Consider the following 14532-nt stretch of genomic DNA (forward strand, 5'->3'; position numbering starts at 1 on the left):
TTTCTTTTTCTGTTTATTACCCCCATGCCTTTTGAATTGGCCAGTGCTATAGCTTCCGTTCCAATATATTTGTAATAGAAAAAATATGAACAATCCTTTAAAAATGGCTTTTGTTGCTGCTGTTAAAATTCCCAGTTAGAACACTTAAAGCATTATTATTGTGACATTGATTGTGATTCCTTAGAGCAGTGGGTTCTCAACCTTGCCTGCATATTGGAATCTCTTGAGAAGCTTTAAAAAATACTGATGCCTGTGATTTACCACCAGAAGTTGTGATTAAATTAGCTGGGGCTTTGCCTAGACTTTAGGAGTTTTAATAGCTCTCCAGGTGATTCCAGTGTGATGCTGATTTTGCTAGGCCAGCTTGAAGTTTCTTGTGGAGCAGGTAAATTTAAGAGGCATTAACTCTTTCTACCTTAACTAAATTGCTCTTAGGTAATGGAAACATATCCTACTAACCTCCTCCTGGATACTCTCCTTCGAGTGTTTTGCTTTTGTTTTGGTTCTGAAGTATTGTTTTTTGGCCCTCTTATTCTGTAGTCAATATGATCTGTTTCAGATACTTTTCATTTTAATTGTTTTCTGATACTTCTAGTGGCTCTCAGAAACAAACTAAGCAAACGCAAAAACCACCACCTGTGCGAGCACATACAACCATGGCTCCAGGAGGTTCTTAAATTCTAGGGTTTGCTTGCTTCTTTCTCAGGCCAATTCATGAGAAATTTTTCTTTCATGTTAACATGACATTTATATGTCCATCTGTGAGTACATATTAATACAGCATTTACATAAAGATACGTGGTGCAAAGAGAAAAATAGCGTTTTGGTTCTTTTGTTTCTCTCTCCCCCTCTCCCTCCTGCCTCTAGCAGTCCTTAGGAGAGCAAACTATTTTGATATATTCTTGAGTTTTGTGTTTTTTAAAAAATACTTTTAATAATTGATTATAAGAAGTTATCATTGAGCACCCACTTCATGCCAAGCGTAACTCTTAAGTGTAGGGACAGGGACAGTGGTTCCCAAATAAGTCCACATTGGAATCATCTGATTGTTTGAAGATCTTAAAGAATACTGATCTTCTGGCTTCATCCCCTACCTCCCTAGCGGTTGTGATTTAATTGGTCTTGGGTGTAGCCCTGGGCAATCCGTGGAACTGTGATACGCAGGTAAATTTGGGAACCTGTGAAGTAGGGAATTGCAAAGGAGTAGATCATGCAGACTCTGTCTTTGGTGTTTCTCCCATTGAGAGTCATCATCTAAAGATCTTTTCCTCTTTATTTTGCACAAAGGAATTACTGTTAGTAGGTGTAATATTGGCTAATATCTATAGGGTACATGATACTTTCATTAAGGTTACAAGACTCTTTTAGATTCTAGCCAGCAGGAGTTTATATGCAGAATGTGGTTTTGAACTTTTTTGTGTTTACGAAAGTGATATTCTTCTCTTGCCTTGCTTTTCTTTATTTCAGTGAATGGGAGGTGCTGGAGAAGTAGTCTAAGTGCTAGGGTTTCAGAAATGGCCTTTTTTTTTTTTGGCAAATTTTTGATAAATTGAACTTTTTTATGTGGGACCTTTTTTTCTCTTTTGCTGTTCTAGTGTGAGTACAGTAAACAGTCGTAGTTATTTTTGACTATAGACTTTTTTGAGACTATAAACTGGGGCGAGGGGTTGTGGTAAGGAGGAGACTGAAGATTGAAAGAGGAGAAGAAAAGACCCATATTCAGGAGGCTCACTTCCTATATCAAGGGAATATAAAAATACCATAGGGTTTTTTTGTTTTGGTTTGTTTTTTTAAGAGCTAGAAGAGACTGAATATCAGGTAGACCAGCCCCCTTTTTTTGTTGTAGTTTTGCTCAGAGCCTCATCTGGATCCTTATTATGTCATCATTTCTAATTAGTGTCTGGGGTGCCACCCAGCGGGGTTTTGGGACTTATATTTGTAAGGGACCTTTTGTATCATAGAAGTGGCAAAAAAGTCAAGGTTGAGGTGGTTAACCCTGAAAACCTAAAAATGTTTATTTAGTATTGTCTTTTTCCTTCTCCTGTATGGGGGTAGGGTGAAATGTGTACTAGATTGAACTTATAGGTGAAGACTATTAGAGATAGATTCAGTGAGTGGCCAAGTAGGAAAAGCATTCTTAAGAATTACAAATGGGAATAGGGACCTGAGTTAGCTCTATAAAATTGCTTGAGTTGGTAATGACTCATCCGTGGTGCCTCCTTGTCTAACCATGTGAAAATTTCTTAGCAGCCTGAGGATTGTTTACAAGCTTATTGCCTTTAACTTTGGAGAACTGATTTTCACTATCAGACTCTTTTCCTGAGTGTTGCGGACTTTACTGTAACATATCCAAATGTCTTTCAAAGAAGAATTTGTCATTTAGCTTTCATGACTTATGTTTATAGAAGTGATAAACATTTTTTTGATTAACAACATGGCAAGTCTTAAAACTCATGTGAGGCTAAGATTATTTTATGGTAATAGTGGTAATTTTTTAGAGATTTTGAGTTTCAGTTTTAATTAGTTGTTTCTTTGATGTAAAGGTGAGTTGAGATAGTAAAAAGTGGCTGTGATTGTTTTGAGTAACTAGGAATAAAACATTATGGAATAGACATTTTAGGTAAGTTTAGGTAAGTTCAGCTTGCAATTTTAACCTATCTATGAATCATTGTAATGGATTCCTTGTTTTCTGGCCACTGTGTAATGAACTTTTTCCATCACAGAAACCTATATCCTTTTCAAGAAAGCTTACCAAAATGCTAGGTGACTTGTCGGTGTAATGGGGTTAATAAATACTAGTTTAGTTGTTAAGCTCCCTCAGGGTGGAGATCATGTCTTCTTCATCTTTGTAAATCCAGGGGAGGGCACAGAATAGGTGCTTAGTAAATCCTGAAAGAATCAGGATGCGTGGGAGGGTATATGTTTACCTATTATCTCTACCTGTTAACTCACAATTTAATAATTAGTGGTGTACTTTTTTTTAGAAACATCATACTTCTTAACAGTCTATATATATATATTTAAACTTTGTTAAAAAGACTGGCTTGTTTTAAATTTCAGCTGCTGCCTTTTTTATCACCTATGAATATGTGAAATGGTTTTTGCATATTGATTCATCTTCATATTTGATGCCTGTGAAGCATATGTTGGCTGCCTCTGCTGGAGAAGTGGTAAGTAACAAGTTACATTTATAAAATAATTCAGAGATGCAAATCATGCATTTATCTTTGATTCAGATATTATGTTATTTCATTTAAAAAAAAATTCTTTTTAAAATTATGAATGTCATAAATTCAGTAAATGTAAATGGATTAAATGTGACAAAAGATAAAGTGTCAGAGGGGATGAAAGAAAAATCCAGTAGTGTGTTATATACAAGAGAAAGACCTAAATATATTTATACAGAAAGAATAAAATTAAAGAGATGGAAGATAATATCTCTGCACATTCTGGTGGCTTTTATATTATGTCGGCATCATTGAGTCGGAACTATTTTTCTCAGAATTGCCTTTCTAGTGTTGTTACAGGTAAGTTAGCTACAAGAGAAATTTTTATAACATTTTAAAGGTGAAAGTGAAACAGCAACTGTGTTTATTCTCAGATCTTCCTTTTAATGTGCTTTTCGGTTTCAGTTTACTAGTATTTTGTTGAGGATTTTTTTCTTCTATATTCATGAGGGATATTGGTCTGCTAATTTTCTCATGTTATGTCTGTCTGTCTTTGATATAGTAATGCTGGCCTCATAGAATGAATTAGGAAGTCTTCTATCCTCTTCAGTTTTTTTTGAAAAGTTTGAGAAATAATGGGATTAATTCTTTGAATGTGTGTATTTAATTTTTACCTATTTGTGACTCTTTTGGTTCTCCTTCTGTCATTGATTTCTAGCTTTATTCCATTGTAGTTGGTAAAGATACATTGTAAGATTTCAATCTTGAAATGTATTGAGACTTATTTTGTGACCCTAATATATGTTTTATCCTAAAGAATTATCATGTACACTTGAATGTGTATTTTTCACTTGGGTAAACTGTTCTATATATGGCTGTTAGGTCAAATTGGTTTATAGCATTGTGCAAGTCCTCTTTCCTAATTGATTTTTTTGTCTAGGTGTTCTATTATTGAAAGTGGTATATTGAAGTCTCTTACATTAATGTAGACTATCTTTTTCCCTCACAGTGTTTGCTTCTCATATTTTAGGCCTCTGTTGTTAGGTGCATCTTATCTTTGTAATTGTTATATCTTCAGAATGAATTGCTTGCTTATCAGTATACAGTGTTCTTTGTCCTTTGTAACAGTTTTTGACTTAAAGTCTTTTTTATCTGATATAATTATAGCCATCCCACTCTTTTTTGTTCACTGCATGGAATATATATATTTTCCATCCTTTTGCTTTCAACTTACTTGTATCTTTGAATTTAAGGTGAATCTCTTGGTAAAAAGCATAGTTGAGTCATGCTTTTTTTTTTCCTTTTCATTCTGCCAGTCTCTGCATTTTGACTGGGAAGTTAAATCCATTTACATTTAAATTTACTATTAATAATTTAGAGCCTTCTTTTGCCTTTTTGCTGTTTGGTTTTTGTAAGTCTAATGCCTTTTTAGTTTCTCAGTTCTTCCATTACTGCTTATTTTTGTATTCACTTGATCTTTTGTAGTGAACCCTTTAGAATCCCTTCTCCCTTATTTTCTCTGCATGTTTTTCTGATGTTTTCTTTGTGGTGCTTTGTGGTTACCATGAGGTTTAAATTCAGCACCCTAAATCTACAGCAATCTCAGTTGATTTAATACCAATTTAAGTTCAATAGCATGCACCAACTATGCTCCTATACCCCTCTGTTCCCCTACCTTATATTGTTCTTGTCACAGATTGTATCTTTATACATTGTATATCTAAAATTATAGCATTATCATTACTTTTTATGCATTTGCTAAGTAATTTATTCTTTTTGATGTATTTTAAGTGGACCTTTTTTCTTAATTTCGTTTTCAGTTATTTCTTATTAGCATATTGAAATACAGTTGAATTTTGTATATTGATTTCATATCCTCTATCTTTGATGGAATCATTTTTTTAGTTCTAAAATTTTTTTCATGGATTCCTAAGACTTTTCTATATGTAATAGCATATCATCTGCAAAGAGACAGTTTTACTTCTTCCTTTATAGTCTAGATGCTTTAATTTCATTCTTCTTGTCTAATTGCCCCACATCGAAGCTCTTGGACAATGTTGAATAGAAGTGGCAAGAACAGACATGCTTGTCTTGTTCATGATCTCAGGGGGAAAGCACTTACTTTAACTGCGACTTTTCCATAGATGCTCTTTGTCAGTTTGAGGAAGTTTACTTCTATTCCTAATTTGTTGAGTGTTTTTTTTTTTTTCAATCATGAAGAGGGGTTGAATTTTGTCAAATACCTTTTCTGCATCTATTGAAGATGACCATATGGTTTTTATCCTGTAAGTTATTGATATGATGTATTACATTATTGATTTTGAATGTTAAACCATCCTTGCATTTCAGGGATAGATTTCACTTGGTCTTGCTGTATAATCCTTTTTTCTGTTGCTTGATTCAGTTTGCTACTATTTGTTGAGGACTTTAGCTTTACATATAAGAGATACAGATCTATAGTTATCTTTTCTGGTTTTGGTATGAGGTAGTACTGACCTCACAAATAAGTTGGGAAATGTTAAGATAATTTTTTTCAAAACATTTTACACAAATTCATCAATACATCAAAATACTTCAGTTTATAATATATTTGGAAATCTGTGAGAAAAGAAATTATGGAGGAAATAGTATCAGTTCTAAAGAAAAGTAGTCCCTCCTGGTTCATGCGATAATTTGAATTCTTGAGGTTATGTTTAAATGGAAAAAAAAAATGACTCCTGGTTCTCTTGTGTATTCCCCCGACACCTTGCAGCTTTTTGCTTCCTGTCTGCTTTCTGTGTCCATTTACTGTGCGTTTTTCTGTGTTTTTGCTTGTCTCCCTTTTTTGTTGCGTCACCTTGCCGAGTCGGCTCTCCGTAGCACTTGTGGGCTGGTGGCTCTCCACAGCATGTGGGTGAGTGTGCCTTCACAAGGAGGCCCTGGGACGCAAACCCAGGGCTTCCCATATGGTAGACGGGAGCCCAACTGATTGAGCCTCAGCTTCTTCCCTCTTGTGTATTTTGCATTTCATTAAAAAAAAAATGTCTTGGTTATGTACAACTTTACCCTTTCCCATTTCTGTAAAATGAATTTCTTGATCTGAGAAGTCAGTTATGTGGTTTCTTGAAGGGCACGTTGAAAGGAGTTAATGTGAGAGACATTAAACTTCTTTTATTTTTAAGTTTATATTTAAAAAGTGTTTTTGATAAAACTTCCTTTTGACATTGGTTTAAAAATGGATTCATAGAGCCTGAGTAAACTCTGAATGCTTAAAATAGTGGTTTACTGAAGTTATAAAAGTGATAGAACTGCCAATATAATAGTTTTTGTGTAGCAAACGTATAAAGTAGTAGTTCCTTTTTGGAGCTTTATACCTCTTTAGGAATCTAATAAAACCTATGGACAGTCACTCCAGTAAAGTGAACATATATACGTTCATGTTGCATACAATTTCCGGGGATTTCCATTCCATTCCACACATGGAAAATTCCAGTCCACTTAGTGCTCAAGTTCTATTGGAAACTTTATTTAAACTGCAATTTAAAAGCAATTTATACTTAATTTTAATAATCTTTTAGTCTATTCAAGTTTTAAATTACTTTTTGTGATTATGTTCTGACATTAGAACCTCACTTACATGCAGTTATTTTTTATTATGTGTTCTAAAGAACAATAGATTGTGAGCATTTCAGTGTCTTTCGGGTTGTGAAATTTTTGTCCTTAGGAGAGTGCTTGCCTTTATTTTAGAATTGCATGTTGCATTGATTGGTTTTAAGTATGCTTTCATAAATTCAATATTTGGTTTATATTTTCTAGGGTGTTGCTGAGAATAGGCAGCAAATGAAGAATTTGGTCACTTATTTCATTTTACATAGGACCATCATGCCTGAAAGCTAGTTTGCCATGCTGAAGGAAAGGCTTTATTAAACTGATAAACTTTCTGTCTTTTCAGCTTACCAAGAAAATATAAAGTGATATAACAAGTTAGGGTAAATGGCAGCTTTCTCATGCGAAATGATGCGTTTTTTCATTTGTAGAAAATACCACATATTTTAATACTGCTTTTATCTGTAACTGACTTTTTAAAATGGGAGACTTTTAATGTAATAATATTATGCGTGTGGATTATTGGGCATAGGGAATGGAGTAGTATATTTTAGAGTTAGGAAATAAGTGTCCATTGTGTGGAAATCTGAAGTTCTAGAATATTCTCATCCTTATTGTGCCTCTTAGTTGTTCCATGGTCCCTTAGTGGTAAGGCCTTATGTCAGATGCCCTTTTATGGTCTCCATGATGCCTAGAGAATCTCAAGAGGAGAATTGATCACCAGTAGTGGTATAGAGACTGACGACTTTACACATGAAACATATCCTGATGTTGACTTTTAATTGATTTTAAATTCATTTATGGTTTAGGATGCTGAAAAGTTTGCCAAATTAGTGAAATTTGTAGAAATTTTGGTTCTGATGCCCCAAAAATCTTTGAACTTTTTTAACTTCCTGAGGTCATTCACTATCAGTCTTCTTAATAAATGCTTGCTAAGTGTACATATTACCCCATTCCTGTTTTAGTAACCTGTTTCAATTTTGTAGAGTATAATCTGTTTTCAAATTCATTTAAGTGTGATTATTAATAATAATAGAAAGAAACAGGTAAATTTAGGGGAAATACATTTCCATAGGCAAAATAAATACTTAACAAAAACATTTATACCTGTCAGTGGTTAAAAAGGTGCTGCATTCAGTTCACAATAAGTGGCTCGAAGGGAAGGCAACACAGAACTAAAGGTAGAGACACAGAGGGGAGACCAACCTGGGACCAGGGCACTCACAGTTTCTGGAACTGAGAGCCCTAACCCTAGTTTTCCCATCGCATTTATTGGGAAACTCCTAGGCAGCTGTTTGCTATCTGAACTGTAACATCATTTACAATAACAGGCAACAACGGCAACATCTGACAACTGCAGCATTTAACAGGTGTAACATTTACAATAACAAACAGGTAAGCCAGTTTCCCATAACAAAAAGGTATTGAGACCTAAAGATAATAGGAAACAGTTTAGTACAGTCTCATTCTGTAACAGGTTTACTTTGATATAAGATTATGTTGCAAGGATATTCCTTAGCAACTATAATGTATTTTGTTGCTATTGAATGTGTCCAAAATTACTTTGTTGTAGTGACTATAAATGCTTGAAAGAAACTTAGAAACAAAGGAACACTACCAAAATAATAACCATTCCCTGTAGCAGAAGCTTGATTAAAACTTAATGATGAATCAATAAAACTATAATTGCAACCTTCTACCTTATGTTTGTAATTTGGAATACAGTGAAATCGATCAAATAAGATTTGATATGTAACAACAGCAAGATGATTCCCATTTGTGCCATTTTTATTAGGAAGTTTGCTGTACCAAATCTCTAAATCCCTATCTCAATTATTTTACAGCTCAGTTTTCATCGCACTCAGAAAGAGCCCTGTGAAAAGAGAATCTGTAATTAGATCAGAAGGGTTGGGGCAGGTTTACTTTCTACTATAACACTACAGATGCTATAACATTATAGTGGAAGCGTTTTTTTTTAGGGTATTAAGATTTGACGTTTCCTATCTCTTATCCTACTTTTGGCCTTCCTTATGTTGTTTTCAGGAAATTTCTTTGCAGCCAAAAGCAGCCACTTTGAATTTAACCTGTGGGCATGGATGACAAGTGTGGATTTTCACACAGTAAAATCATAGGAGATTGGCCTTTTCTAGTTCTCAGTAGGAATTCAGAAAGCTAGTAAGTAAATTATATCATGTCTTATGAATGCTTTTCTGACCACCTCTTAAAGGACTTCTGGTGTGGCCAAGTTGCTTGGATAATAGCTGGTTACAGGTGAATATTTGGAGAGTAGCATTGGGGTCCCTGCATTTTAAACAAGATTCTTAGTCGAGTATGGTGCTCATGGATCTTTGAGAACCACTCCTCTAGGATTGTCAAAATTTTAAATTTGTACCGCAGTAGTAACTGTTTTTACTGAATTCACTTGAGCAGTCCCATACATCAGAATATTTTAGCCGGTTCAGAACATTAGGAGTGCTACACACAGATCAAAAGCATCATTCCTTTTATTTTCCTCAGGATTTCATATATTTAGAACTACAGTTTTAGTTCCCCAGCTGCTAAAACATACCGTACAAAGGGTTGGCTTAACCGGAATACATGGGCTCACAATTTCAGAGGCTTGAAGGCTTACTTCTTCTCAGGGCTGGTATCTTCTGGCTGGCTGGCAATCGTTGGGGTCCTTAGCTTTTCCATCACATAGCAATATTCCTGGTGTTGTCTTTTCCTCTCTCTTCTGGTTTCTGTTGACTTCTGGCTTCTGGTTGCTCGCAGTGGCTTCTCTCTCTGACTTGTAAAGGACTCCCATAATCTGGATTAAAGCCCAGCCTGATTCAGTTGGGCTCTGCCTTAACCGAAGTAACATATTTACGATAGGTCTACAGCCAGCAGAATGCAGACCAAGAATGTATCCAACCCGGAGTATGTAGTTCAATCCACCACACCTATTAAAAACACTCACTTAAAAAACTGATTACTTTTAAGTGGCAGTATACTCAACACACATGGATTTGGATTTGACTTAAGTTAGACTGAGTGTTTTACCCTGCTCTCATGTTTCTTCAAAGGCCTGGGCCATTGAAAAACCTTGGAGGTGAAGTTAATTTAGTTATGGTTTGGATACAGTAGCAGTTAAAAAGATCAGTGGGCCTACTTTGTGCATGTCATTTTAATTCAGAATTCCTTTTAAATTGGCTACTTAGAAGGTAAGATGCATTGATTACTGTGAGGAGTGTACAAAACCCAATGCACATATTATCCTTGTGTTTTTTTGAGTGGGGATCGAAGTTACTCTGTTTAGGCTGTTAATACCAAGTTTTAAAATGTACTTATAGTTTTTTTTTTTTTTACGACCTTTAATGGCCTTTTCTAAGAACCACTGACTCAAGATAATAGAAGAGAGGTTGACAGTTTTTGAAGTGTTTAATCTTTTGAATTAATAATGGTAGATTTAAAAATATTCAGATGTTGGTACAGATTAACCCTCATTTGCAATTGTGGTAGTAGTATACCAAGCCCTTGTGGACATGTATAATTGAGTCATGGGTGATAGGTTGGGTAGAAAATAAGATGGCTGCCATTGGGAGTGAGTGAAGGGTAGCTGTTAGGGCAGAAGGAAGCGCACAGTAATTGCTACAGATGGAAGTTGCTTGTATAGAGTGAGGAATGGAGGCAGAAGTGCACAGGCATAGCTGGGGGATTTAACACAGACCCTGAAACAGCACTGGAAGACCCCTCACCACAGTCAAACGAGCTCTTTTCTCTTTGACTCATCTAAGCTTATACCTCTGCTACAGGGAACTTTTGCCCTTTGCTCCCGCCTCTTTTGTGGTGTGTCTGGGGACTTCTTTTCACTCAGGGCACTAAGAATATAAAACAGACCGACTTTTGAATTCCTTATTCAGAACCCCTAAATAGTAAGAATTATACCAAAAATTGTCTCAAGAATGTAAAAAAATAGCGTGCTCTCCATTGCCATCCTTTGAACTGTTTCCTCTTCTATTCTTTCCTCATGTGGACTCCTTGGATTCCTTCTCTATAGGCTGCTTTTGTTCAGCTCATCTTGAATTCCTCTGCCTCCTTAATGGGCAGTATGGACTTAGATCTTAAGTCCTTAATATATTTGAGGCCCTGAGGATGAAATGACAAGATACTTCCTTTAAGGGACTTGTAGTCTAGTGACAGCCAGAAGGGAAGGAATGGTCAGGCTTGTCTGGGTTGTGATGAGTGACAGTCCTTACCTCAGGAAAGGCTTTATAAAGTAGCTCATCCCTGAGCTGACTCTTGTATGATGGCTAGGTGAGAAGGGGCAAAGAGGGGTGTTGGGGTTATCAAAAGCCCATCTTGTCAACTCTCAAGGGCAGATAATTGGAACACAGGTGTGGTTGGGTCACCTTGTACTGAAGGGGTGGTGAGGTTGGCACAGGTGGAGGACTTGCCTGCTATGGTTAAGTACTTGACTTTCACCTTTGAGGGGCTGAGCAGAGGAGCAACGATGACCAGGTTTGTATTTAAGAATGCCCTTTAGCACCCGTGTGGAGGTGGACAGTATCGTGTGGATGCAGGTGAGGAGATAAACACAGTAATTCTCAGGAGAGATGGCTAGAGCCTGTGCTGAGGCAGGAAGGGGATTACAGGGGTAGAACTGGCAGAAAGGTGGTTGCCTGCCCCACAATGTGTCTTCAGTGCATTTTTCATCACGGATGCCTTTGTTAATAAATTGTGGCCTCCACATGCATTGTGTACCTGCTTGAACTGTTCCAGCAGAGTGTCCTGAGCCAGCACAATGAGCAGCCCCCACCTTTCCTGCTTTCCCAGTCACCTGAGGCTGAGCCACTGTGAGAAAGGGTAGGAGGAGGAAGGAGAAAGAGCACAGGGGTCTGGGAGAGGGTTGGGGCTTGCTGGTGCTGGCATGACCTGTGTCTTGTGATGACACTGCTCATAGCTCTTCTTTTGAGTACAACCGTGAATTCACTGATGTGATTTTTCAGGGAGGCCTTATAAAGGAACTTCGTACCCACCTGTCCCCCAGGGTTCTTGATGACTTTCCTTCTAACTCATTTCAGATTGTTCTGTTTTAGGGATTTCATTTTCTTTCCATAATGTAGCATGTGTCTCTAGTTTAGATGGTATTGATTCATGATCCAGGACAGTGTGTTTCATGGATTTTATTATTTAGTTAGTGGACAAGAGGGGAAGGAAGCTCTGTGTTAGCTTTTTGTTTAAGAACAGTATCAGTTTGTAGAACACAATTAAATTTAGCTTTATAGAAACAATATTACAATTTTCATATAGGATGATGAAGTTGAAGAAACTGTTTCAGGCTACAAGAATGTTATTTAATCATTTATTGCCACTATATTGTACATAGAAAAATGGAATCCTTCTCTCAAAGGAACAAACTACTACAGTTAGGATTAGGCTATTTCTATGCAAAATGACACTTTGTCAGTGACAAACCTTTAGTTTTAAAAATATAACTTGCTAAGATTAGGGTCCTTGGTACTATAATGAATTAAATATCATTGTCACAAATTTGCTTTCATTTGTTATTCCATACTTTTTGACATTTAAATGCCGATTGTGTGTCCAACACTATGCTAGGTGCTAAGAGACACAGAGTAAGAAATTTTGATCCCTGCCTTTGAGGATTTATTAAATAACTAGAGAATATTTTGAGGACCCCTATAAGAAGACCATGTGATATGGATCACAGCCTGTCAATTTACACAGATCCGGCTTGGAATTGTGACTTGCCTATGTATCTGCTGTGTACCTTTAGGCAATTTACTCAATCTCACTGAGCCTCTGTTTTCCTCATCTTGAAAAATATTTACCCCATCAGGTTTCTTATAAGGATTAAATGAATCTTCATTCTTAAAGTGCCCAACCTTGCATCTAATATATAAACTATTTGATAAATGTTGATTCTCTTCCCATGTCACACTGTTGTGTATGGCATATTTTTAGAATTTTAGAATTTTACAGTTTGGGGAGGGTTATTAGTTCAGAAGATGAAGAGTTGAAATTTAAAAAGTTTAGTGACTCCCTCAAAATATTCCAGCTACTGTGAGCAATAAAAGACTTTTGCAGAACAAATGACTAGACATATATTTTTCTTTGTACTCCCAGAAGCTCCTTCATCTGCTTTTGATATAATTTTATTTTTAAAGGGAGAAATGATGTTGAGGTGGAGATGAGAAGCATATTATTTTGGTCATACTAAGAATCCACATCACTCTAGGTTTCTTAAAATAAGGAAGTTAGGGTCCTAAAATTTGCTGTTGGGTGCTGTGGTAGGCAAAATAAGGGCACCCCAAAGATGTCCACATCCTAATCCCCAAAACCTATGCTGGTGTTACGTTACATGGCAAAAGGGACTTTGCAGATATGATTATGTTGAGGAATTTGAGAAGGAAAGATTATCCTGGATTGTCTGGGTATGCCCGGTGTAATCCCAGGGTTCTTTTTATAAGAGGGCAGCCGAGGTGTCAGAGAAAAGATAGGTGAAGATGCCCAGCTGCTGGCTTGAAGATGGAGGAGGGGTCCATAAACCAAAGAATGCAGCCGGCCTCGAGGACCTGCAAAAGCAAGGAGACAGTTGGCTCCCAAGGCCTCCAGAGGAAACTCAGCTTGGCTGACCTCGATTTTAGTCCAGTAAGGCTGATTTCAGACTTCCAACTTCCATGAATGGTAAAATAACTTTGTCTTGTTTTCAGCCACTCATTTGTGGCAATTTGTTAAAATAACAATAGGAAATGTATACACTTACAATTGCATTCTACCTTGCTTCAGATTTTATATTGGTGGAAATCTGTGAATCTGTGGGGCTTTTGACGTCTCCTGAGAAATTGTCTCTTGTTATAGAAATGTAAAGCCTGTTTTGAGGCTTGCCTTTTGGGTTATGTAAAATTCTATGAACCACTTCAAGACATAGGGCTAAAAGTTGCTATAATTATTTTCATTGAGAAAACTATTAACTTTGTGTGCAGAGTCCCTTTTAAGGATAGGAGTCTTGTCAGGCAAGAGAAGACTAATAATTATAAAAATTTGAAAGTTTTATTCTAACCCCTACTGGCTATTTGTATCAGTGGAAAATGTCTTATCAGGAAAAAAGGTTTGATGGATTTATACTCCAAAATTGGTGGACAAAATTTAAACTCTGAGGAGTGTTAAGTTAGGATTTATAAATTGCTGTTTGGTTCATTTTATTGGTAGCTGTGATTCCATTTTTAACCAGAAGATGGCAGACCTGACACACAAATGAACTGTTCAGCTTTTGTTACGTATACTTAATTTGGAAAACTGCTTTCTATAAGAATTTTGGGAATTACACAAATAATGTGTATTAAAATACAAAGAAGTAATTCATGCATTTCAAAAATCTCCAGAGTGCCATGAGGTCTCTGTTTTTAATTTGCTGCATTGAGTTTGTTCTACAAAGTCCAAAGCAGCTTTTGTTTTGAATATGACTAAACTTTGCTCCTGTTAGCTTATTGTTAAGTTTCTATTGAACCTATTATAGATTTGCCTGTCTAAATATAGAGAACTAGCTGATATTAAACCTTGAGCCTTTATGTTCTTTAGATGTGTATAAATATGATATCTCTTTAGTGAAAAATCATTCTGGAGATGATAATCAAAGATTGGGTTTCACCCTTGGTTCCTAAGTGAAGTAGCTCTCTGACTTTAACTTTTCAGATTGATTTATATATAAAATGCTGGCAGAATTAGCTTCTAATGTCAGGAATATTTATGAGTTATTGATTAAATTTCTTACAAA

The 14532-nt window shown here is 36.1% G+C and overlaps 1 protein-coding gene across 4 annotated transcripts in view; it reads left to right on the forward strand.

Annotated features, from left to right (window-relative positions):
• Positions 1-14532, forward strand: part of SLC25A26 (solute carrier family 25 member 26) — a 139066-nt gene that overhangs the window by 14376 nt on the left and 110158 nt on the right. For all 4 annotated transcript variants that reach the window (XM_058288147.2, XM_058288146.2, XM_071212152.1 and 1 more), the window contains exon 3: positions 3061-3170. In XM_058288147.2, the coding sequence (XP_058144130.1) occupies positions 3061-3170 (110 nt within the window). The remainder of the gene's footprint in view (positions 1-3060; positions 3171-14532) is intronic.

Source organism: Dasypus novemcinctus, chromosome 26, assembly GCF_030445035.2.
Source record: "Dasypus novemcinctus isolate mDasNov1 chromosome 26, mDasNov1.1.hap2, whole genome shotgun sequence".
Lineage (NCBI taxonomy): Eukaryota > Metazoa > Chordata > Mammalia > Cingulata > Dasypodidae > Dasypus > Dasypus novemcinctus.